This window comes from Pteropus alecto, unplaced genomic scaffold, assembly GCF_000325575.1.
Source record: "Pteropus alecto unplaced genomic scaffold, ASM32557v1 scaffold65, whole genome shotgun sequence".
Taxonomy (NCBI): Eukaryota; Metazoa; Chordata; class Mammalia; order Chiroptera; family Pteropodidae; genus Pteropus; species Pteropus alecto.
In genome coordinates, this window is record NW_006439191.1 from 6,457,756 (window position 1) to 6,483,151 (window position 25,396).

The 25,396-nt window shown below is 37.9% G+C and overlaps 1 protein-coding gene across 2 annotated transcripts in view; it reads left to right on the top strand.

The window, feature by feature from the left end:
• Positions 1-25,396, top strand: part of SPATA17 (spermatogenesis associated 17) — a 116,009-nt gene that overhangs the window by 15,232 nt on the left and 75,381 nt on the right. Inside the window, exons 4-5 of one of the 2 annotated variants that reach the window (XM_006916226.3) lie at positions 3,490-3,540; positions 9,208-9,311. In XM_006916226.3, coding sequence (XP_006916288.1) covers positions 3,490-3,540; positions 9,208-9,311 — 155 coding nt within the window. The remainder of the gene's footprint in view (positions 1-3,489; positions 3,541-9,207; positions 9,312-25,396) is intronic. The other variant, XM_015592761.2, reaches the window with a different exon arrangement.

Genomic DNA, 25,396 nt, shown 5'->3' on the forward strand with positions numbered 1-25,396 from the left:
CTCTGCCCACTAGATACCCACATGGTCCTACCGTTTTTGGACCCTGCTCTTTTGACCCGTACAATGTTCTGTGTAGCTTGTCCTTACCACTCCCTGCTTCATCTCATAGGTGGTGAAGTGAAAATAGTCATTCCCGTCAGTGGTAGTACCAGAGGAATGTCGAATATTCTTTCAATGGCCTCTTTTACAGCATGAGCATTGCTTGAGTGAATTCATCAATACAGCCGATACAGGACAGCTGTCTTCATCGTAGCCTTTTAAATTTCCTTTTCTTTTATTGTATCTCACCATTACAGAGTTTACATTATGTTTAATATCAAATAAACTGGTTTTTTTTATCTCCACACTCTGAGAGCAGCAAAGTATAAGCACTACCCTTTATACCTGATTAATTCTATATTAATTATCATGAAATAAATATATTTAACTATAGTCCTAAACAGCTCAATGTTATGTTTTTAAATTGAGATCATTCAGTGAATAATGTATGTATAGAGACCATAGTAATAGAATTTAATTAAAACTTGTTGTTAATAGCCTATGGTAGAACTATTTAATTTATAAAGATTGTTATTAAACATAGATTAGTTTTCAAATCATAAAAATCATTTACTTTACTGCCGAAAATCAAGGTTCATAATATTTATATACTACTTACCATTTTATTTCTCCTTAGAAGTTTTTTTTATTTGATTAGTATTTGAAAGAATGATAATAGAAATTTTATTAACTTTAAATGAGTCAAAGGATGCCATCTATTCTGAAATTCCATTATATGTTGTCATGATAAATACCAGCAGGTTTTTTTTTATGGTTAGTAAAAATATATAAATTATCAGTCACTATTTTTAAAACCGATGAGATTGACATGGTTGCTTTTACAGACATTTTTCTCTTCATTAGATAAGTAAACACTTCTTCTAAAGATTAAAAAATGTCCAACTCTTTTATAAATTTCTTAATAGGACTTCCAAATAAGTGACAAGTTAATGAGGCAACACATGTCACCCTTTAGTGTCGGAGCAGAGAACGAAAGCATAATATATTTTTCCCCTTCAGGATCTTGCCTTTTAAATAAACACTAAAGGCTGGATAACTTTAGACTCTGACTTACTAATGTTAATTTGACACTTTATTAACATATTTTCATTGTAATTATGAAATTAATTTAAATGTGGTTCACCTACTTTTAAAGATTATATTAGCAGTAACTGTGAAAAATAATATAATTGCCTTCCAATTTTTTTTTGTGGAAAAAGAAAGGTTATTTTAAAAATCAGCTCTCGATAATGACCAGATTGGTATCAGTTGCCAGCAAACAAGGCAAAGCATATGCACAAAATACTCGTGATTATTTGATAATAAATCATTTTAATGATTATACTCAAAATTATGAAACGAGGATGACACTGATGTGGAAAATCACAAAGGCCCAGCCAGGCTCATCAGATCCGTTGTCCATATGTGTGTGGTTCCTAACGGTTCCACTGCCATCGCTTTAATGCAAATATTGTTTCCGTATTGCTCAGTCTAGCAAATAAAGCCAGTGGATCTGGTCAAGTTTACATAGATGTACTACTCAGAAAGGTCTCACATATGGTTATTTTGGTGCTTTCAAAAGCACACGTGCTGGAGAATTAAGAACGAATGGAACATGTATGACTGGTTCACTTGAGACTGATACATTGGAATCAAAGTGCTTTTCCACCTTTTAACCATCAAATTCAGAATTCTCAGGCTTCAAGACTGTCTCTCTCTTCCTCTTCATTCAGAATAAAATTTAACCTCTGACGCATTTTGGATTTTCACTTACAGTTAAATTACGGACTTCTAGTCACAAAATGTTTAACAGCACTAGTGCTAATCCCTTTCATAGTGACCATCAACTATGTCCCAAGCACCTCGAATACTTTACCTCATTTTAATCTTCACAGCAACCCTAGGAAGTACGTTTTGTCCCATTTTGTAAGGATGCAAATCAAGCCTGGGAGACCTTAAGTAACTTCTTCAAAGCCACTCAGCTGAAAACAGCCATGTCGGGAATTGAACTCCGGTCTGTGGCTTGAAAGCTCATGCTCGCTGCTGCTAACTGAGCGGCAATAGGAGAAAGATGAGAAATAATATATTTTTATAAACCCAAACTTCTTCAGATACATAATTGCCAATATGATTCTGATGTATAAAAATATTTAATGATTATATCTGCCTCCATATGACTTGAAAAAATATGCTTTTAAAGTAAATATTTTGAGTTCACCTCAAACACCGAGAGTTATTATGCCTTGATTGCTATAACAAAGAAAGAGAATTTAAAGTGAAGTATCATCATTGTGTTTATTCGTAAATAACATATTGCAGCCAACTGTTTCTTAATTGCGCAGACTGTTGATAAATAATCCAGCCCTGCTGCTCTGCACAGACAATTTGCTTTGGATCAGACCAAGCGATTCAAACAATACTAATTACAGTGAAATCCTTTTATATGAATCCCTGTGTGTCGCAGGGAAGAAAATTCCTATATGAAAGGTTAAGGCACTCATCTCTGATTTTTGCCTGAAACAAAGCACCTATTACCTATTATGTATTATTCGTGTTAATTCTGATGGAATAAAAATGGCCAAAGCTGTATTTTGTGCTGAAAAATATGTATTTCACTGTTTTTATTGTCCTGTCACGAATTATGTTAATTTCATATTTTTAATCCAAAGATAGAACAGATGTGGAAGCTGTATTTAAAGCAATATTTTCATTGAAATAAGCTACGTCGCTAAGTGGTTATTTACTATAACAGAGATATAGATAAGTTAATAGGCAAATGTGTCTCTACTTGGGAGAAACCAAGACTTTAGGAAGTCTTCACTGTATCAGGGGATTTGCTGTAACATGATATCATTGTATTTGTGATTTTATGGTGTTAAAATGAATGTTAAATGAAACAAAATTCCCAAGGATTACTCCGGAGGCAGCTAAGTACATAACATCTTGTACAGATGGTTGGAAGGCACAGTTTTGCTCCATCACTGCATCCATATCCTTGAACGGTTTCAACCGAAGACAGCGTTTCTTTGAATTTTTCATTAAACCAGACGTCTTGAAATATGAATTCCTTTTATGTTTCTGTGAGTTTTGGCTAAAAGAACCACAGTGAATAAATCATACAATACTACGTGTCACCAGCACTTGTGAATATTTCTGCTTTGTTATTCTATTCTCAGTAGAGCACCATTGATTATCAAACTCAGCGGAGAGCATTTTATGATCATATATCTCCATTAGCTCCTAGTTTGACTACCATAGATTTTTCTGGTTAAGCCTGCATTATGTATTAGGAAGCCTATCTCTTCAATACAAAGTTTGATTTCATTTTTCTAAGCCTAGAACTCTTATTATGTATTATGTATAAAGATTCCTATCTTTTATATGTAAAAATAGGCTGCACTGTCTTTGTGTAACTGAAATATATGCCATCTTTTTTTTCTTGATTCACAGCTAGCATATTATGCTATGAAGATGAATCTCTACAATGCGATGGCTGTCAGGGTAAATATTTCTTCACTTGTTAAACAAATGAAAAGTCAATTGTGCCTTGAATTCGCTTTTAATAAAATGAGCAAACCAGAATAATGCAAATTTGATTGATATGCTAATGATAAAGAGAGAAAAGAGCACACAGTTAAAAAGTTAGCTATACTAAATAATCTTGGCAGTATCAAAAATTAGAGTAAAATGTAAAACATGTAATTAACAGTGCTTATGTTTTAGAATGTTAAATATCTCTGAGCCATAACTGGAGAAAGATTGTAAATATTAATGAAGCAATGCATTACTTTCCATATGTCATATAGAATATTGTGATAAATAGATGAATACAGTTCTGGAATATAAGATTCCTGCCCAATACAAATCAATTAGAAATTATTCATGTGATTTAACAGTAATAAAGCCAGTTTCCAGCTTAGGAGTTTTATTTCTATCATTTCTGTGTTCATTTGGGTGCGTTATTTTCCTAATGGAGAGCTGAATTTAGTGATCGTGGGGCGAGCTTGCACAGATTTAGGAACTGACTCAACAAAAGTATTTCTTTCGTCTCAGACAATATGGTAATAGCTTACTCGAGAAGCTACTGTAAATGAAGGAGTTACTTAAGCACATTTCATTCATGTTCTTAAAACCTGTGTTGCCTTATATTCTCTTCCGTTAATCTCTTAGTTCTTACGCTAATGATTTTGTTTTGGGTAAAACAAGATAGTAAAATACTTTCTGAAAGTCTTGTGTTGAACTAAGGCAGGTGAATTAACATTATTTTGATTATTTATACAGCTTCGGGAAGGGTGCTTCCTCTGTGGGCGTGAGTGTGCTGGAAGCCTCCTTGGACAATCTCTGGTGTCTATCTGTCCACCTCTCTGTTCTCCAGCAGTGTAAGGGGACAAAAGTCAGGAGGAGGAAGTAGATATTTTTGCTTTGTTACCTGAGCCAGAGACAGATACTCCAGCGACAGTGGATTATTTACCATTTCTAAAAAAGAGAGGAATTTTAAAAATCGATTTTTACCCCATCTATTCCCAAATAGATGTCATTTTCATAATAAAGAACAAATTATATGTATGTGATTTTTTTTTATGTAATAGATATTTATATCCGCATTTGCTACATTTAGTTTTTAAAGGGTCGCCTTCTCTCTAAAGATTTTATGATCCCCCTACCCATGTAGTATTGATCACTCTCTCTTTTTATGTCCCTATTTTACCATTGACATGGTTCTGTTATAGAATCTGTAACATTTTATTATTCTTACTAATTTGCATACCTCTACCTGCCCCCCCCCCCACACACACACACTGTAAGTCCCTTGGGGCCTGGATCCTGGCTTCTGGGTCTATCCATGGTTCCTGGCTTCCAGGCGGTGGTTAAGTAGATGTCCCTGAATTAAATCAATGAATGCTGGCTCTTTTCGAAACAAGAAGTGGAAAAAAGTAGTTTGTTCTAAATATGTTTGTCGAAGTCCCTCAGTGCCCTTGTTAGAACCTATGTAAGCCTTTGCTGGAGGGTCTCTAAGGCTCTTTTGAACATCGGACGAGGCCGCGTGGCTGGGTGAACTGGACGCAGTCGGGTCGTCCGTGGTCAGTGTGGTTCATGTGTGAATGGAGGGTCACATGAGCTTCGGGGTCTTGCCAGAGCAAAGCCCCGTAAGAGGTTTAAGGGAGTTTTTCTTTTTTTCTTGTAGTATGAGCTGTCGCCAGGACCCTCCGGATGCCTATGCGAAACCATTTAGGGATTCGGTGCAAGGCCAGTGACAGCTAATTAATAAGCAGTAAATGGCCCAGTAAATCTTTATCTTGGCTCCTGGACCCTTTTCCTCCCGTCTCTCTCGTCCCTCAGGGTTTCGTTGCCTTTTCGGCCTCTGCGTTGACTTTTCTCCAGACCCGGGTTCTGCTTTTCCTTCAGCGTCTTGGCTACGCCGTTGTGGATCACCTTTAAATTTGGCCCCCAATTTCCCCCCCACCCGCCCCAGTTCTCTCTGCTTTAACAGCTTTTAATGTCTTATATGAATTTCATGAGCTGATAGAGTTGCTCAGCTCATTTCTCTCCCTGTGCCTGGATCCAGAGGTACAATCTTTTTACAGCTTGGTGGAGAGATGACCCCCCCCTCCCCCATTTCCACTGCTAGCGAGCATTGGGTGTCACCTCGGGCCCACCAAACAATGACAGTCAGCTTCCCGGCAATCCTGTGAAGGCGAAGGCAAAACAAATGAAAAAACCTCACCTTACAGGAAAACATCCAAGCCGTGGCTATTGCCAGCATCAGGATTTTGTCAGTCATCAGAACCCCTAGATTAAACACCATCCTTGCTATAGTTTTAAATGATTTTTTGTATGGGATTTAGCAAACTATGAAAGAATCGGTCATTTGCACTTTGCATCCCAGAGTGTGTGTTTGGTGTATTTGCACCTCCACCATGGCTGTTTGAGACTCTGAAACACTAATGGGAAAGGAAAGGGGGCTCTAACTTTGTTAAAATGTCAGGAGCCCCACGAAATCACAACTAGGTCTGCTCTTGCAACCGCCGATACCTCTCTTCCTGTATCAGCTCTGAGAACATACTGGTCTCCCGTAAGCTAAGCACGATGACAGTGTTGTATAGTCTGTCGCTGACGCTGGACGTTAGCAAAGGTAAACTCTCCATGATTGCTTCCTCGTGAGGCCTTTGGAAAGCCTCCATTGGGTCGTCTCGTCCATTTCGAGTCCTCATTTGCTTGTCTGTCCTTGGACAACTGGGGCAATATTGTAGGAATGTAGATTTTGAGAACTGGTAGTGTGTAGTATTTTGGAGATCTCAATTAAAAAATACGTTACATCGGACTTTTTACTGTGTTTCAAAGATCTTCGAGGATGAAAATGATAATATTCGAAAGCTTTAGAATATTTTATATTCTAAAGAGTTTTATAGAACTACAGATGCAATTGTTTGGTGGGATTCTTTTACCCTGGGAACCTTTCACACATTATTGATCAATCACATATACTTCCTTAATGATATTCTGCTGGGACACAGAGAGTCTGAACTATATCTTTTATATTTGCAGTTATTTTAATGATTTAACTTGAAATTACTGCCTCAAAATATTTTAGTTTAGGTAGTCATCCCCGCTTTAAGGAAAATAAAAACCGTAATAACAAGAGGATCGATAGACTAAAGATCACCTAAAACAACCAATTTGCAAAATAACCATAACTTCACCGGCTCTTTCCTCTTAGAGCTCTGGACCTATGTAATAAAAATTTTAATTTACAAAAATGAATCCAACTTAAAACATCAATTAGCCATTTTCTTCTGTTTCCCATTTGTGTCTAAAATACAAAAAAATAAGACAAGACTATATGGCGGCTTTAATTAAAATGTTAAACATATTAATATAATGGCTAAGTGGAGAGCCAGAGGAGAGAAAGAGCAATTAGGGGGATCGTTTAATAAACTATATAAATGACTAAGCAATGTACTATATACTTGAAATTAATAAAATAAAAATTTTTTAAAATGTATAAATTAAGAAAACGGTTAAATATGTGTCAGATATATAAGGATCCATCTTAGTCTCCTAAACTATCGTCCTTTTTTTCATATTTATAATACTATTAAGGATTTATGTTTAGAATAATGACTCCAAAATTAGATAAAGATAAAAAGATAAACTAACGTAGGCAAAAAAAACCCGACGGTCTCTTATACACTAGACACTAGGCGAGGTTCTAGGAAGACAAAAATGAATAAGACACAGCCTCATTCACTCCGAAGAAGACATCCCAAAACATCAGCTTGGGGAATAAGAGGGAAGGGAACATCTAGACAATCCCAAGCTTTTGCCTGATGATGGACAGGTGTTTAAATGTTTCATTACCGGGCAAAATAATATTTCTTCTTCCCTCCTCCTCCTACTACTGCCAAATCATCATGAAATGATTTAAAAAATTTATAGAAAAAGGAAGTATCAAGTCAGGTAGAGTGGGGAAACAATATTAACGAGAAGAAACTGCACATGTAATAATCATCCAGGATCTTCTCTGAAAAGTTAATAAACCCACTTTTCTATGTTCGCCGTATAGTATTCTAGGATGTTGGAACATGCCAATAAATAAAAGTATCATTATGACTAAGAGTTCTGCCTGCATGCTCTCATGTATATTTAGAGCATTGATACTAGGTAGATTATTATCAGTGACTTTGTGGTTCATGTTTTCATTTTAATTTTAGGTGAGGAGACATCATTTTTTCTCTTTTTTGATAGCCTTAAGGTTACTATTGAATTTTATGGAATAAAAGTAAACCCAATGGAGGGAAGATCTTTCCTATGGGCAGATGACTTTTGATATGGCAAGCTTTTACCATTTATTTTACTGCTTAAAATAGACATTATTTATAAGACCACTTATATTTTGATGTCACTTAATGAGGAATATGCATCATCGATTTGACTAGCTTAAGAGGTCATTTGGAAGTTACCAGTTAACAAGCTGTAATCTGCTGAGCACACAGCGACTGTGTTTGAAATGATCTATTCAGAGCTGATCAATGACAATAATTGTTTTATACCAATCACTTCTGAGAGGCGCTAATTACTTTGAAGGACATACATACTAGCTTTTTTTTTTTTTTTTTGGGAAGTCATAACCTACTCACCTTGAAATTAAGAAATGTTATCAAAAAGTCATCTTGCCTCTTTAAAGTACTTTTTTTTTTTTTTAAATTAAAAGTTCATTACTAGTATTGGGCTAGCAATAGGAAATTTAAGCAAAATTCAAGATGTCTGGGCTTGGGAGTAACACAGAGCTGACTTTCTATCCGGACTGCCATTTATTTTTTTACTGGTTATATGACCTTGATCATGTTACTTAACCTCAGTTTTTTCATCTTTAACATGGAGATCATCTCATCTAAAAAAAGCCAGATACTTCCAACATAAATGTTCATTCACAGAAAATTTCAGTTCACATCGCTCCAATTGCTATATATCGCAACGGTTTAGAGAATGAGCTCTCTGAAGTCTGAATTTGATTTTTGGCTCTAATAACTGTAAAATTTGGGGAAAATTGCATAACTTCACTTTTTAGCAGTTTTCTCATCTGTAAATAAGATGATAAGAGTTTCTCATAGGAGTGTTCTAAAAATTAAATGCATAGATACAAGCAAACCCTTAGAATTGTGCCTCTCACATGACAAGTGAATACATTTTAGCTCTTATTATTAAAGAAGTATATAAATAGCATGAAGATATAAGACATTTCTGTTTAAAGATTTTGATACCACTGAATTTTAAAAGCCCATTTGAAAAATTGATTTCAATGAGACCAAATACAGTCCTCAAGCCAGGGATTATGAATAATAAAAAATCTGTTTGGTCATGAAGTAGAAATGGTAAGAATTGGTAAAGCAAATTTTTAAGCTTTCAATAGTTAATTTCACATTTAGTATTTGCGAAACAATTTTACATGTTTACATATGATAATCTATAAGCATGTTTCTGTTTTTATAATATTTTATAATCTATGAGTACAATTTACAGTTGTAACTACCTATAATATTAGTGGAAAAGCCTAAGGCTTCATTTGATATGAATTATCATCCATCGTTACCTTCGTTTTGAAGAACTATTAATGTTTTCACTAAAAATGTTCACTCACATATTTTATCCTTTTATTTACTCCAACAGATTCAGAGACGATGGCGAGGCTATAGGATTCGGAAATACTGCTTTAATTATTTTTATCTGAAGGCGTACCTGAGAGCTGTTTCAGAGACCAACGATGCAATTAGGTGAGTAGTTGAATCACTCGTCTACTAGTGAAAATTTTAGGAGGGGCACTCAATAGATGTCGATCATCACAATACTTAGAAATAATTTCTAAAATTCATTGGTGTCATAGGTGGAAATATACTGATAAGATAGAGATATATGATTCTCTTTACCTTAAAATTTATTGTTTTGCATATTTAAACATCATGTACTCTTGACTGTAAATTAGATTATATTATGCCTTGGTCCTATGCAAAATGGTTTAGTTTCAGTAAAATTTCATTTTTAAGATGACTTTATCTATAAAATGATTTCATGAGCTATGGAAGCTTAAGTATGATTAGCCTTAGATGGATTTTGAGAAACGTATTCGGCAGCAAGAACTTGCCTCTCCAAGAAGATAAAATAAGAAAATACAATATATGGAACATAATAAAATGGACTGCTTTTCTGTCAGCTTTTATTTCCTTGAGCACATACGAAGAGAACACCTAGATTTAGGCTGCAGGGTGATGATGTCTTCTACAGAGTTATGCAAAGTAGGATCATGGCAACACTATTCAGCAAGCTTTACCAAAGCTCTGCGTATTAAGTTTGCATATTACTTCAAAAGTAGCTAGTTTTTTCCTGTTGTAATATACTCTGTTCTAATTACATGCGAGAGACTGTATGCCTTTAATGTTTTTAGATAACAAGGAAGTGTAACTAATTGTCGGCATTTATGTTGTAGTTTTACTTTCAATTTTTTCCCCCGTACATTATCTTATTTTACTCCCAAAGTTTTCAGAACTAGAGAGAGCAAACCAATTGACAATAATTGTTAAAATAAAGGTTTTGTCTGAGACCCTAAGATTATGCAAATCATATATACATATACATATACATATATACACATATACATTTTAGATAACAAGGAAGTGTAACTAATTGTCGGCATTTATGTTGTAGTTTTACTTTCAAATTTTTCCCCCATACATTATCTTATTTTACTCCCAAAGTTTTCACTCTTAAATTTCTCATGGTATGTATATAAAAGGACCTGCTGTGGAAATTAAGTATAGAGGATTTGTGAAGTTAATTTTTTTTTTTTTTTGGAAACAACAATATATATTTGGCGAGGTCACAATAGGACGTCGTCAATGGGAGAAGCTGGAGAACCCAGAAACGTGGCCCAGAGGGGACAGCCATTTAAATTTTCCTAGAAAACCAAAGTTCTAGAGATGGGCCGGCTCTCTGCAAGCGGCAGACATGAGCTGGTCTGGAGGAAAGAGCTGGGAGAACATGGCAGAAAGGGAGTGGGAGCAGCGCTGGGAAGGGGTGAGGCCAGCGAGGCACAGACATCAGACATTGGGAGGCGCTTTCACTGTCAAGGTCATGCAAGTGCCGAAGGTCATGCAAGTGCCGACCCTGCACTTGCACAGCCCTGAGAGCGAACCCTTGAACTTTACGTTTAAGAGGCCTTGCTCGCCTCACCCTAGTCCGTCCCTGGACGGGAGAATGTCCTTAGACAGACAAACGTGAAGCCAGGGGGTTTTCCCTGTTTTCTTCCTGATTGTACTGAGACTGTCTCTAGTCACTGGAGAGTCGGGTACGTCAATGCTGCTCGTTTGGTTTAGCATGGTATCCCAGATTATAGACTGATTCTTACATTTCTACCACTCGTGGAGTTTTTAGGACAGAAGAGAAGTTAAATGTAACAAATGATTTTCCATCATCTATTAAAATAATTATGGTGTTTTTCCTTTTAGGCCTATTTTCATGTTGTAGAATGTATTTTTATTAATAGATATGCTAATGTTAAACCATCACTGAAAGCTAGGAATGTATCTAATTGGGCCATTGCTAAATATTCTTTTGATTTATTACTAAGTTATATCCATATTTTAAAAAGAATACTAACATTCACTTTTGTATATGTGATTAGTTATAATTTTCTCTCATGGCACAATCTACAGGTCTCGATGTCAGGTTTTTTGCTATGTGAGATGAATTGAGTAGATTACATGGCACGGAGATTACTGCACTGAAAAGGGGAAGCCCTTCTCTGTTTTCTGTGTACCCAACACTCTACTCCCAACACTTTGAGCCACTGACGTGTGGGTTTCCACACCAAGCGATTCTCAGACACCGGCTGGGTGTCCTACAGTGTGACTCAGTCCGCTGCTGCTCACCTAGAGGCAGCGTCAGGCCCCACAGGTCAAGGCCCAGCCCTGCTGTCTCCCACGCATCCCTCACCCAAATGCCAGTCACAAGGGGTGGTTTCCAGGGTGCCTGCAACTCCTGTCCACCTTGGCCACAAATCAGAGGTTCCCAGGACCTCCACTAGAGAACCTCAAGAAGTCAGGAAAACGGTGTATTTACTAGGTTGCCGGTTCGTTATAAAAAGATACAGCTCAGGAACAGCCAGGTGGCAGAGATGTGTAGGGCAGAAGCTCGGGACTTGGGTAGAAAGGATTCTGCAGTTGATGACTAGAAAAATTCCCATCTCCCTTTACACTGAGATCATTTGCTTAACATGCTAATAAATATATTTAAAAGACACAAAATCTTTATATTTATTTACGACAAAACTCAAAGAGCTTTGAACTCTTTAAAGATTTTAGGAAAATTTAAATGAGATTAATCTATGGCAAGACTGCTTCATAGTAAATGGATGTAATAGTACCTGTAGGTTAAGATGATTGTATACACACATACACATTATAATTATGTATTTAAAACCTTTGGTCTAAAGTTAAAAGTACTCTAAGTCTATCAAGAAATTTTAAAAATATTTATAATACTAAAAGATATTATTGAACTATATATACCCTCCTGAAGCATAAAGATTGCTTTGCATTCCCACAGATAGAAAATTTTTTTCGCAGATGTGGCAACACCTTTGCAAATTGCTGAATTGTTTTTTCAAAATTTTGGAGAAGAAGGACTGATGGATTGATTTATTATTATTATGACCATTATTCCAATTTTAATGTCATACTTAAGAGTTCTCGGGTCCATTGACGTGTTTGCCAAAATGCTAAATTGGAGAAGGCACCATCTTTTAAAATACATCATCAACTATCTTATGATTCGGGTAGTGCTGATGAAATGACGCATTTGTAGGAACAGCCTCCGGCCTGTTCGAGATCGCAGGCAGCTCTGCCATATCGGCACGGCCTGGGCTGTGTGCTTGGTTTCCTTGCTTATTCTAAAGTCCATACATCCATACGTCTAACTCGCCTTTTAAAAACTAACTTTCTGTTCTTCGCCTAGTGCTGCTGTTATTTTCATGTCAACAACTTCCAGTCGCACTACGAGAAATTCCTAGCTCCTAAAATTCACAGCGCCTCCCTCTCTGCTGTATTTCCTGTTCCACTGTCACTGAGACAGTCACAATCCAGAACTAACAGCTTGCTGTTCCAAAATGTTTGTATCAATATTTGTGTTAAATTCTATCTTTGTCATCTGCTAATCTGCATTTGTTTTCATGGAGAAAGCAAAAAGACAGTGATTTTTAGGAATATGCGTCTAGCTTCTAAGAAATTCACTTCGGAAGATTCGAACACAATCTCTCTTCCTTGTAAAGCGTTATCTGGGAGCTTCGATATGACCACCATGGCAGTTCTTAAGGAAACTTGCTGTGGCAGAAAAGTCACACCGAGTCAACAAATGCGTCAGGCTAATGATAAAACGGTAGAGCGTTAATCAGCTCAGGTAGCGTTCGGGGAAGCAGAGTGCTTAGAGTTCTAGTTCTCTGGAGCTGACTTTCAGTGCTTCAAGCTGTCTAGGCAGCACGTTGCCAGTTGTGCTTAAGTAACAAAGAAATGGAAACGAGGGAAGTCAGCGTGTCCCTTAGACTGGTCACGTGCGCAGCCCCCAAAACTCAGAGTGATGTTGGCTGCTCTTACTCCGCCATCACATATAGATTCTCAGAACTTTTACCAACTCCATTTTCAAGGCAGAATTAGTATTAAGTGGGGAAATACGAATGTAAACGAGAACCAAATATATCTAGTCTACCAATATTGAATACATTCTTGATAATAATAGCTTTCCCTAGACATATGCAAAGTGTAAGTAGAAAGCATTATAACTGAGTAGTGACTTAAATGGTACAAACATAAACAAAAATACTTTAATTACAGATTCAGCAACAATTTCCAGCTGTTGGCATAGCATAGCTATTTGTTTCTGGTAAATAATAATAAGAGAAAAATCAGTCTGTTGTATAGAAATAAGAGATATCGTAATTATCAAGCTCATAAATTATATAGACAGATTTACACATTGTAAACAATGACCAGCTCAGTAAGTAGACTACAACCACAGCAAGCCATATTTATTAAGCACCTACATATGTGCACAGTGTTTTATGTGTTCTCTATCCACACAAATCTCCTTAGAGGTTTATATTATTACATTTTCAACTGGAAACTAAACTCAGGGTTTAAGTAACTTGGGTAAGGTCATATACCTGTAGTTACTGATGGATCTGGAGATTTGACTATTGAAGGCAATTTGTGTCAGATTAGAAGCTATTATTGTACAGTGTGAATTCTGTTCTCAGATCTCATCTATTCTGCCCCGTGATGAACATCGTTAACACTGAGACTTTGACTTTAATTGAAATAGTCCGTACATTTCAGAATATTGGTATAGGCTTTTGGCAAATTCCTGTGAGAAACAGGTGAACTTGGACTAGAGGTAGCCAGTCTGAAAGCAGAGATGGAAGATATTATTGCTTTGCTGCGGGATGTGTGCCCTGTGTACTTAATGAGAGTCCTGTAATTTGGAACCTTGTGGTACTGAAAAACCCACTTCTATGTCTAAACCCAAATGGTTATGAGCAGTGGCTGTGAAGTTTCAGGCCTTGGCTAGAGGTCAGCCCCGGCCTTGACAAGTAGGTGAGCCCGAGACAAAGATCGGATTAGGGGTATTATCTGCTGGTGGCCGGTACTTCAGACCAGCCATCCTCATGATGACATCTAAGCACCAACATTGTAAGCAGCATACTGGCCAGTATACAGGAGAAGGTGAGCACTTAGAGATGCAGGTGCACACTCACAGCTGCGCCTGCCCGGCTGAGGGAGCATCTGCCAGCTCACCATGGCGCACAGCTACCTTTATTCCTGTAACTCTGATATTCTCCATGAAACCTTCAACTCCATTCCATCTCCCATCCAGCACTGGGATGGGAGAGGGCAAGAAACTAAATAATCAGTCCAATTTGGCCCCGTAGAGCACATAATCTTTTTTAAAAAGTCAGTCTTTTTTATAATTTTTAAAAACCACGCCTCCTCATCCTCTCCGAGGCGTTATATGCGTGTAGAAGGGGCCTGCGTCCCGTGCGGCCACAGTGGTCAAGCGGTAGTGGGTCTGAGTTTCGGTACCAGTGACCGGTGTCCGCAGCCGTGAGGTTCTCTACCTGTTGCCAGGAGTGTTGCTGGCACCCGACCCTAGGACATGCACTTGCTGAACCCGGTCTCCGGCCTCAGCTCGGCTTGAATTCGGTTTGGTGGTTTCGCTTTGCTGACCAGACCCTGCGTCACCTCGTTCCATCTCTGTCGCTCTCTCTCAGATCTTCTGTAGGCTTCCAGTGACCGCTTGGTGAAAGCCAGCCCCGCTGCAGACTCTGTTCAAGGGTTTGTATTTTTGCCACCGTGGTTCTCAGTGACTCTGCCCCTGATTCTGTTGCAACTTAGATCCCTCTTGTCCCTGAAAGGATATACACAAACTCCCTGGTCCTCGTGCATGACTTCAGAGCCGAGGAAGACTCACCAGGGCTGAGGAACCTGTACCTGACTGCCCTTGGGTCCTCTTTACTGTCCCGGCCATTCCTTATCGTCTTGGGCTGCCTCGCGCAAGTGGTGTCCCCCACAGGATCCCCAACAAATCATAGGGAACGCTCCCCTGCCTTTGCAGTCCCTCTCCATTTACTAACCGTTCCTCTCTGCTTCCAAGGCTTCGGCCTGGAACTTGAGAGGTTGGGGCACACAGGTCACTGTGTTCTCACCTCACCCTTCATTCTCTTCTTCCTTCCGTCCTGCATTCCCGCCATCCCCAGCCTTCATCCTTCTTGGCCGGGGTTCTTACTGGGTTCCTCAGACGTACTCAGTGATTTCCCGCATGCTGCACTGACTCCTGATAAAGGAAAATGCCCTGTACTTGTGACTTAAATGCAATTGAATGTGACAGATAGTCTTCGTTCATTCGATTTCTAGTTACTTGCTGGTTTACCATGGGGGCCGTGGCTGTTCCTTGTTTTTCTCTACATTTTTGTTCTTTTCTGTTCATTCGGCTGATTTCAGAAAGGGATTGTAGGCAAAAGAGTATACATTCACTGTCTTCCTAGAAAGTCACACATAATCATTTTAACAAGCACTCAATATTAGCTGTTATTATTATGCTTTCCTTAAACGGAGTTTCATTTCTTTACTTTTTTCAGTCTTGCCCTTTCTTCGAAGTGTGGAACCTAAGTTGTTTTTCATTTTAGAGCCTTTTCTTTGGGTTATTTGTATACTTGGCTTCTTTCCGAATTAAAACAGTTTTACTTTGATGCTTGATTATAATATTCTCTCATTAAGATATGGAAGTTTTATCTTATAATGATATTGACAGTTTTCCTAGTTTGGGTTGCAGTTCTTGACATAGAGTGTTCATAAAAAATGTATATAAATAAAAGTATGAATGCATAAGTTTTTTGAAGATGGGGTAATATATTCTTCCATGATCCCTAAAGATTCATAAATTAAAATATAAATTTGGAGGCACCATACTTCAGTAGTGGCAAAGTCGGATTCTCTTAAAATATATAATTACTTCTTTTATATATTGTTTCATGATTTACAATGAGTATATGATTAAACAAACATTTACAATAATATTCTGATATTATCCGAAATGCCCATTCACATTTTATGTTCTCAGAGGCCACGTGATGCAGGAGCAAGTATAGAGTCTTAACAGATGCCACAGTGAACCTCCCACGGAAAATACTAGGAATTAATCTTTTAATCAAATAGAGCTATTGTCACAGAAGCACATTGTCAATTGCTAACACGCACTGAGCACTTATTATGTACCAAGTATTATGCTAAGCTCTTTATTCTCATCATCACCTTCAATTTTCACAACAAACCTGTAAGGTAGATATTACCTATTCAGCAATTAAAATAGAAATATTTTAGTTCTGCTTTATTACGTTTAGGACTTCCCTTTAAGTAGTGTTTTCCATAAGATCCTCCATTAGAATAGAAATATCCAACAGATGATTGATAATGAATGGTTAAGCATAAAATACAGACAATGAACTATTTCTAATTAATTGGCCAAATGAAACGAAACTCATTCAGAGTTGATATTAAGAGTAATTTCTGTACTATATTTTCTTTAACAAACCTCATGCACTTACTCTTGAAAGATATTATAATGCTAATCAATAAGACCATTTATTTTTATTCGACAAATAATTTTAACTTAAAGAGTGATAGATTTTTCATTTTCGATACATGAGAGATACTCAAGTCCTTTTTAAAACGTCGCTGTTTTGTTGATTCATCTGGTAGGTAAACTGTCCATAGTGGGGCCGTCATGTTAATTCACTTATTTTCATTATTTGAACTCGAATTAACTTTACAGTTTCGCAGTTTATCTATTGTGCATCTGAACGGCGAAGTGGGACAGGAGAAAAGGTGCACTTTCATTAAGGCCTCGCCTATCACTGGCTGTCAGGGAGGCCTGGTTATGCTGTCCATCCTCATTTAACTATCCCACAAGATCTCTTAATGAAGCTAAGCCCCAAGTTCACTGCAATAATTCCGTGGCAAGAGTTTGTGCGATGTAACAATTCATCACTTGTCAGGAAGGCACTTTTAGTTTATACATTTAATAAGGGCATCCTCTAGCTTGGTTAATTAGAAGTGAACAGTTTGCATATTTACTAAATGCAAAGTGTCACCGCCACCACGGCCTGTTGCCTACATGAATTATTTCTCTATCTGCAATAAACAGCTGGGTAATTATTACCGCCATAATCAGATAAATTCCCTCTGTAAGGCTTTTCTTACATGGCAATTCTTTGAACTCATCCAAAGCTGAATGAAATTTATGAACTCCAGCAGCGAGGACACTTTTTCATACTCTGGTGTCCCTGTTCCCTGTTCCAAGGACACAAGGAGAGCACTATAGATGTTGTGTAAACAGGGAGAATAATATGATTACCTAAAGATGACGTTTCAATGAATCTCATTTAGAAAATAAAATACTCCGATCTCAGCCAACCGAATGATAGCAGTTTGGTTTTATCTAATTGTATCCTGGATGACAGGTTTTTTTAGTAAGGGCTCCCCAAGACGTAAAGAAAATAGCATTTTAAGTTTTAAGAACCAAATCAGTCTGTGATGTTCACTGAGTTATTTCTTTTTTCTGTGCAATCATTTTCTATGTGAAGATACAATAATTATAGCAATTAATTTAGTAGAATTTAGATAACGTACTAGAGTGTCTAACTTAAAATACAGCAAATAGTCCTTGTTTTAAAACAGTCTGTAAATTATCCATAATTAGTAATTAATAGCATAATTTATATAATCACTTCAAAATTTGGAATTGTGTCAACCATTCGATCACAGTTTTCACATACTATATTTTTACCAATCTACTTCAGAAAGTTTTAAAAGCAAAGTGTATGAAAAGAAAAAACTTCATTCCCAAGATAAAATTAATAAAAGAAAAAAAAGCTTAGTATACTGAGTATAATTTCTTTAGTTACATATTAATTTTTTTCAAATTTAACTCTTTACACAATGAATTTCAAGCAGTTTACGGAAAGATATATAAGAAAAGAGTAAAGGAAATATGGACCACAGTGAAGGAAAATACAGAATGAGAACCCTAACAGCGTGTTTGATCAGGGAGTGTGGTTGGTTAAGTGCATCCCATTGTCAAAATGGAGAAAACGTCACTGCATATGACAACAAACAGCTTTTTCTCATATTGATTCTAAAAGAAATTTCACATATGAATCTTCAATAGGAGACACCGAGACACCAAATCATGTAATGAACAGTGACTTCTGTTAACCTATTTTTTTTTTTTGTAACAGATAAAAGCTTGTCTGAATTTCAAGTCTCTTTCTGTGTATGTGGTGACATTTGGGGGGAAAAGGCCAGAGTGTAGCATTAAATCGTTGCTCATTTCAAAGCAAGGGACTAAAATATGTTGGCCCGTGGACTTAGCCTTGTGGTCGTCCAGCTTTGCGGAATGGATGCATTGGAAGTTTTCCTCTCTCCCTTACCCTAGCTGATCTTCTCATAGGAGGTGGATAGAAGAGAGTTTCTTATTTTTTTTTTTGTTCTTTTTAATTCTGCGATAAGGGCTGGTAATGCTATTTTTAATATTGTTGATTGAGAGTAAATTTATATGCTGGAAATCAGATTCAGGTTCTTGATGTATTAATATCACACAAACTTTTTTAGTCATACTTGAGGATATGTGTAAGTGTGTGGGAAAAAATGTAAACACTTCTAAAAAGGCATTTATAATGCTATCCAGTGGGCTATTTGACCGTCAAAGTATCCGGCCTCCAAAGGGTATGACACTGTTGACCAGTTTCTTCCCTAATCTCTCTCGTAACTTGAGTCCTGTGACACTACTTTCTCCTGCGTTTCCTTTTTTCTATTTTTCTAATGCTTTCTTCACCATTTTCTTTGTGTACTCGCCTTTATTTGCCCGATTTAAATATCAGTGTTCTCTCTTCGCTGTGCTCGCTTTTTTCACTCTGCATGCTCTGGACCATCTCTTCCGCTCCTATGACTACGGCTACCACCTGTATTCTGATGATTCGTAAATCCGAATCTGCTCTAGCCCCGAACTTTCTTCTAATTGTATGACCATCTATTCAGATACCTGCTGGTGTTGCCACCTGGACATCCACAGACACCTCAAGCTGAGTATGTTTATATAGAAAATACTTCTTTCCCCAAACTTATTATTTCTTTTCCCAGCTCTCTGTTCTCAGTCCTCATCTATCCATCCTTCCTACTGCTGCCTGGATGATTCTTCTAAAATACAAATCTGATCGATGCAATCGATTATATTTCCTTCCTTTCAAGGGTTCTATAGTAAAAGAAGACTTACGAGTCCTACATACATAGAAACATTGGGATTACATTTCAGAGTATCTTCTTAGCATAAAAATGAATACTTGCATTATATTTTGCAAACCCAAAATGAATACTTGCATTATATTCTTAAATAGTTGTAATATTTAAAAGCATGGATCTTTGAGGAAAATAAATGTTAACATGCATCTTTGTTAAAATATTACTGTAGAATGGGAATTCCTAGACTTTATATGTAGCTAAAAACAGAAATTTTTGTGATAAACAAGAAATGTATGCAGTAGTATCATTCTGCAAAAGCAGTGAATTAAAGTGTCACTTATTTTTTTAAACAATAGTTTTTATTACTCCTTTGTAATGCTTTTCAGCCTTTTCTATCCTATTTCCTTTCTAATCTATCCCTTTTCTCTCTCAGGAGTGACACTGAACAGATCGAAGGGAGAAAATCCCTCGAATTCGTCTCTGTCTCTCTCTGTTCCTTCTATTTTACGACCTTTTTTTTTTTTATTCTGCCCTGTCATAAATAGGATGGGATTCTGTTTGGCATCCATATGGAAGTGATTTCTAAGATCGATTATAAAACAATGGGTTGGTAAATGGTTTACTAAAGCTCATCAGGTAACTTTGTGAAGTTATACGTGATAAACCGCTTTGACATATGTTGACATCATCCGATGGTATGACACTGCTTTCTGACAGCGTCGCGATTCCTTTAGAGATGTCCTGGTCTGTGTCGAGTGGATTGCATGCAAAAGCAGCAGAGGAATTATTTTTGCTTTAAAATGACGTCAGCCCATTTTTAAATGTGAGGTAATGTGTGATTTTTGAGGAAACACGAAGTAAATAAGATCGGGCAATTCTTTTCATATGAAACAGGAAGCTTAGGTACCTCAACTCTGAACTCTACCCAAAACAAAACACAAAACTTCGCCAGCTTGATCCTCATCCTTTATGACTGAGTCACTGAGAAGGTAGACAAAAGAGAGAAGATGTGCCTTGATCGACCTTTATGCAAAAAGGCCCCGCGCTCTGTCTCAGTCAGCATCCGTAGAGACATTTCATTTCACAAAGAGCAGCAGGGACCTCGTTAATGATCCCTGCCCCTTACCAACCTCGGTGGAAAGTTACGAAGATGAATTCATGTCTGATGCCTTTGGCACTCATGAAAATAGTGCACAGTGTAAACACATGTTGTTATTATTCCCGTTATTGTGCTTAGCTCCATGTCACTCTCAATTACTTAACATCATATATGTTATATTTTACTTCCTTTTACAGAAACTATCCAGCGTAGTAAAAAGAAAACAATTTCACAGTGAAATATGTGCATATTTTTAGAAAGAATATTATACAAAAAAAAAAATTCTTTTCAACTAAGTTCATTCAAAAGAGCCAGAAGAAGAAAAAAATTTGATTTTCATGAACGATCTTTGAATGGAGCCTTATTGCTTTTTCAAATCATACAAAGTAGGCAAATGAAATAGCGGAGCAATTGAATGGTCCCTTTTTATGATCAAAGTGAAGTCACGGTATTGTAATTTTATAACATCGACCATTATCTTCTTTTTTCCTTTTTTTCCTTTTTTTTTCATTCTCAAAATACCTGCTCTGTAGAGTCCAGATTTGCTGGCATTACCCGTAGAGAGCCCATTCTCCTGGGTGGGGACACCCGCCTTCTCCTCTGAAGTGCGTCCCCCCCGCCGCTGGTGATGGACCAGGTCTACGAGCGACAGCAAGTGTTTCCTGTGGGCAACGCAGCCTCGTTTCATGACACCCTCTATCCCGGCTCCCTCTGAGTAACTAATTTTTTTTTTTTTTTTTTTCCTACTGAGAGGACTTTTCTAAATGTTTCCAAAATGTCCAAATCTTAACTCCAGAGTAAGGTCTGAAGTTCAGGAGCAACCTGAGCGCTTAAATGTTGACGAATGCATTTGGCAGAACGGTTGATTTTAAGCTGTATCCTGCTTAGCCAGCTGCCACCCAGATCTGAGTGTGACATGTGCCCTGCATGTCCAGGGTCTGGGTTGACCAGGCAGATGAAATAAGTGGGTTATATGGTCTGACCGCCTAAAAGTGAAGCTCTTGTTTTTAATGTGCCTGTTTTGGGTATCTTAATGATGCCGCATCATCTATTCCAAGGTTTTGTCAGTCTTCACGTATTTTGGGGTGTCACGCACTAGCTCTGAGCATATGATTGCCTTTGTTTGTGGTTAGTATTTTTACTTGTGTTTTAGACTTAGCCTTCTCTTTTTGCCTCTAGTGTCTAGTAATTTCGTTAAATTGATGTGGATAGAGTGAGAGCAATGATTAGAGATAAAATGTAAGTACATTCGATAAATTTAACCAAAATGCTTTTGTCATGATATACCACGACAGAAACGAATGCCGTTCAGCTACTTTATTTTGAAGCCTTCTAACAACAGAAGCCCATCACTGGCTGCCATCAAAACAGAGTGAGGACTCTAGAGAATTGTTTAAATTCATTTCCTCAGAGTTATTTTTTCTTAGAGATCGCACAGATGATGGCATTTGGGTTTTATTTGCAAAATTGTGTAATATTGTTAGCAATTCCCTCAGAAATTTTGGGCATTTATGCTTTGAAAACAGTTTGCATATAATTTTTTTTATTTCTCTGGCAAAATTATGATTTCTCTGAAAGTATCGTGATGCACATAGCCTATCTCATTTATAGTACCGCATAGTGCTTTAGTTAATATGGTGATACTCATGTTAAGATTATTAACTGAATGTAACCGCATCTCTTCGTGACGTCATCCTAGTGAGTAGAACTGAGCCATCTTCATTCCTAAAGAGAGCTGGCAGTTTTCATTGGGGCAGTCCAGTGCTCCTCAAACCTAAGGAAGCAGGAGATGGCCTCAGGGCTCCGCCCCAGATTTTCCGGTTGAGTCCATCTGCAGTGGAACCTGAGGGTGTGCATTTCTGGCAGGTCCCAGGGGAAGCTGGTGCTTCCAGGGACTTCACTCCGAGAGCCTCTGTCCTAGGCCGAGGGCCAGAGTCCTGGTCCCATCCCACCCTACTTCCCCAGAGAGGCCTCTCCTAATTAAACCGCCAGAAGGAATTAAATTACTACTAGTCGGTGGAGACATAGTTAAGAAGGATGCTAGCACCTACTTTATGGCAGGTGTAGGCCAAGTAGTTTGGGAGGGGCACGTCAGTGAATAAACCTTAATCGTGAACTTCAGACCTCAGCTCTCGGGTGTAGGAAGTGGGTGCATGCATACGGCTCCCGTGTCTGTAACTCACACATAAAAGGGAAAGGAAAGCTGTTTGGGTGGGAACAGCTAGAGATTAATTATGGTCGAGGGGATCTATGAAGCCTCTTTAGAGGAAAGGGTATAGATTTTGTGTCGTTTTGGACTTACAAATAAGAGAAGGTAGAAATTATAAAGCTTTTTTTTGTACTATATTTTGAAATGAATAAGAAAATCAAACAGAATGGCAACACATAAAGCTTTTCTGATGGCATAGGAGGCCATCTTAATAATTTTTATTATGATGAAGTATTTACATGAGTCTGCTGAACAAATAAATATTGAACTGCAGGAATGATTTGCTCATTAATATGTAGGAGGGAAAAGTTACCAAATTGTAATTATGAGTTTGGATATTTTTCATCTTATAAATATTATCTGTTGGTAAAATAATTTAATTTTGAGCAGAGTATTCTTTTTTCCCTCAAAAAACAGTTCATGGAAATATATTATTTTTCTCCTTTGGCTTAGACTTTAGACAAAATCAAGAAACAATTTAAAAAGGAGAGTCATTGTGACGAGATAGAAAATGTGCACCACAAGAAAATGTTAGTTATTGCATGACAGGGAGCAATCAGGCAACAGCTACGTCTCATGTAAGGGCCCTGCTGGCCAGGACTGTCTTTGTAAAATCTGTTTCAGTGGGTGAGACATGTATTAAATAATCAAATGTAGCCATAAACACACGATTGTGAATTTTGTTAAGTTGTATGGAGGAAAAAACAGTTATGCTGTTGAGAGTGAGAATAACGGGAGAAGAATTCAGATTGCCGTAAATGGAGAAAATACGATCTAAGTGAGGTCCTGGGGGGGAAATGAATTGTTCGTTAGGGATTGAATGGCAGCGCCTGTGACTGATGCGTGGCGATCGCGGGAGAAAGCTAAGAAGCGAGACGGAGAGAGAAGCGGGGCTGACTCGGAAAGGCCTTGAGGATTTTCTCGTTAGTTCTGTCGTGCCAATTAGCTTCTGAAGTTACCGTCTTAGATCAAAAGAACTATCGATATCTAAGTACAATAAGGGATTTGGGCAAAATGTATGATACACGATTGTGCTTAAAGACACGAATTTTGGTTTCAGATCTAGACTCAAATTCTAGCTCGACCACTTTTTAGTCTGGGATTTGGGGCGCAGGCTTCAGCCCTGTGAGCGTCTAGAATATGGGAGTGATGATACCTGTGAAAGGATTAACTGAAGGAGCGTATATGTCTTAGCCAGGACCCTCTTGGAAATAAAACCTAAGTCGGACATTGAGTCGCTGCTACTCTGTTTGTGTGGTTCCGGCCCAGGACAACGAGGCTGAGGAAAACGGGGAGCGAAGCAGGTATTACCGATAGAGCAGGTATTTCGAGAATGAAAACGGGATGGAAACAGACTCTGAGACAGCGATTTGGAGCTGGCAGTTACTGGGGAGCACTTGGCGGGGGCGGGCGGGTAACATCTCTAGGGGAGTGGAGCAGAGGGAGCAGCTGAAGTGCATCAAAGGTCGCCGCCAACCTCAGGAAGCCATGGGATTTCTTGGGTCTTTGGAGTGGCCTCGAATTGAGACAAAGGCTCTGGGCCTGTATGTTCCCTCGGTCACCAGTACCTGGATGCAGCCTTGGGGGAGAGGATGCCAAAACCTGATTTTCTCAGTGGGATACAGCTATCAGCAGTCAGCCACCAACACTCTTGGCAGCTGGGTGGTTGGGTGCGTTTGTCCCATAGAGAAGAATGCGAACTGATGAGCTCCTGCAGCGCAGGCCACCACTCTACACAAGCCCTGCAGTGACTCAGCGTAGTGCAGCAGGCACGCTTGCTGTCTTTAGCCACAGGGGCTTGCACGGAGTCCCCTCAGCAGTCCATGGAAGACTGAAGAGAAATTTATGTGTGTGGCTCTTGTCCATCTCCCGTTTCCCACTGATTAGGGTTTACCCCACACCTCATGGCTCTGAGGAGGCCCCATTCCTTGCCCTGTATTGTGGAATTCGGTCCACAAAGTACACACTGATCGGGGGAGAGAAGGGAAGTCATCGAGGAATTTGAGAAAATGTGAAAGATTCGTATCCACTTGAGTAGATAAAGCAAATAGCCTGGCACCTGGCTTAGGGTAAATATTCAATAAAATATTCACAATAGCTTGATGAGGAAGATACTACTATGATATTTGCATTTTCAGGTAAGGATATTGAGACTCAGAGATTAACAGCTACTTAGCACAGCTGAGGTTTTATAAACAGGTGTCATTTCAGAGTCTGTACTGTAAGCCACTCCACTCTCTTGCCTCCAAGTGGCTATTATTTTTATCATTATTAAAATAGAAATATTTTATTATCATTATAACATAATAAAACATATTCAAATATGTTAAGGCTTTACAAAAGTCTCAGTAATTTTTAATGTTATTTTTAAACTAACATCACAAACTTCTTCATATATATGAAAAATGATGCACGTGGTCCTGGGAATTACCCAGGTTCTTTAACTACGTAGTAGGAAACAGAATCATAAGATGAAAGAAAATATGCCTGGTTCATTCAATAAAAAATCTCTTCTGCATAGATTCTTGTATCAGCTTGCTCTGGGGTTGGAGACTCTGCAGTTTAAGGATTCTAATTCCACTTCTGTCATTAACTAATTTGTTATTCCAAGTAGGTCATTTCATTTATTCGTGTGTTTTCATATTTGTGAAATAGAAAAATTAGCAACACCTATCCCATAAATATCACGTCACGGATTTTTTTTTTTTTTTT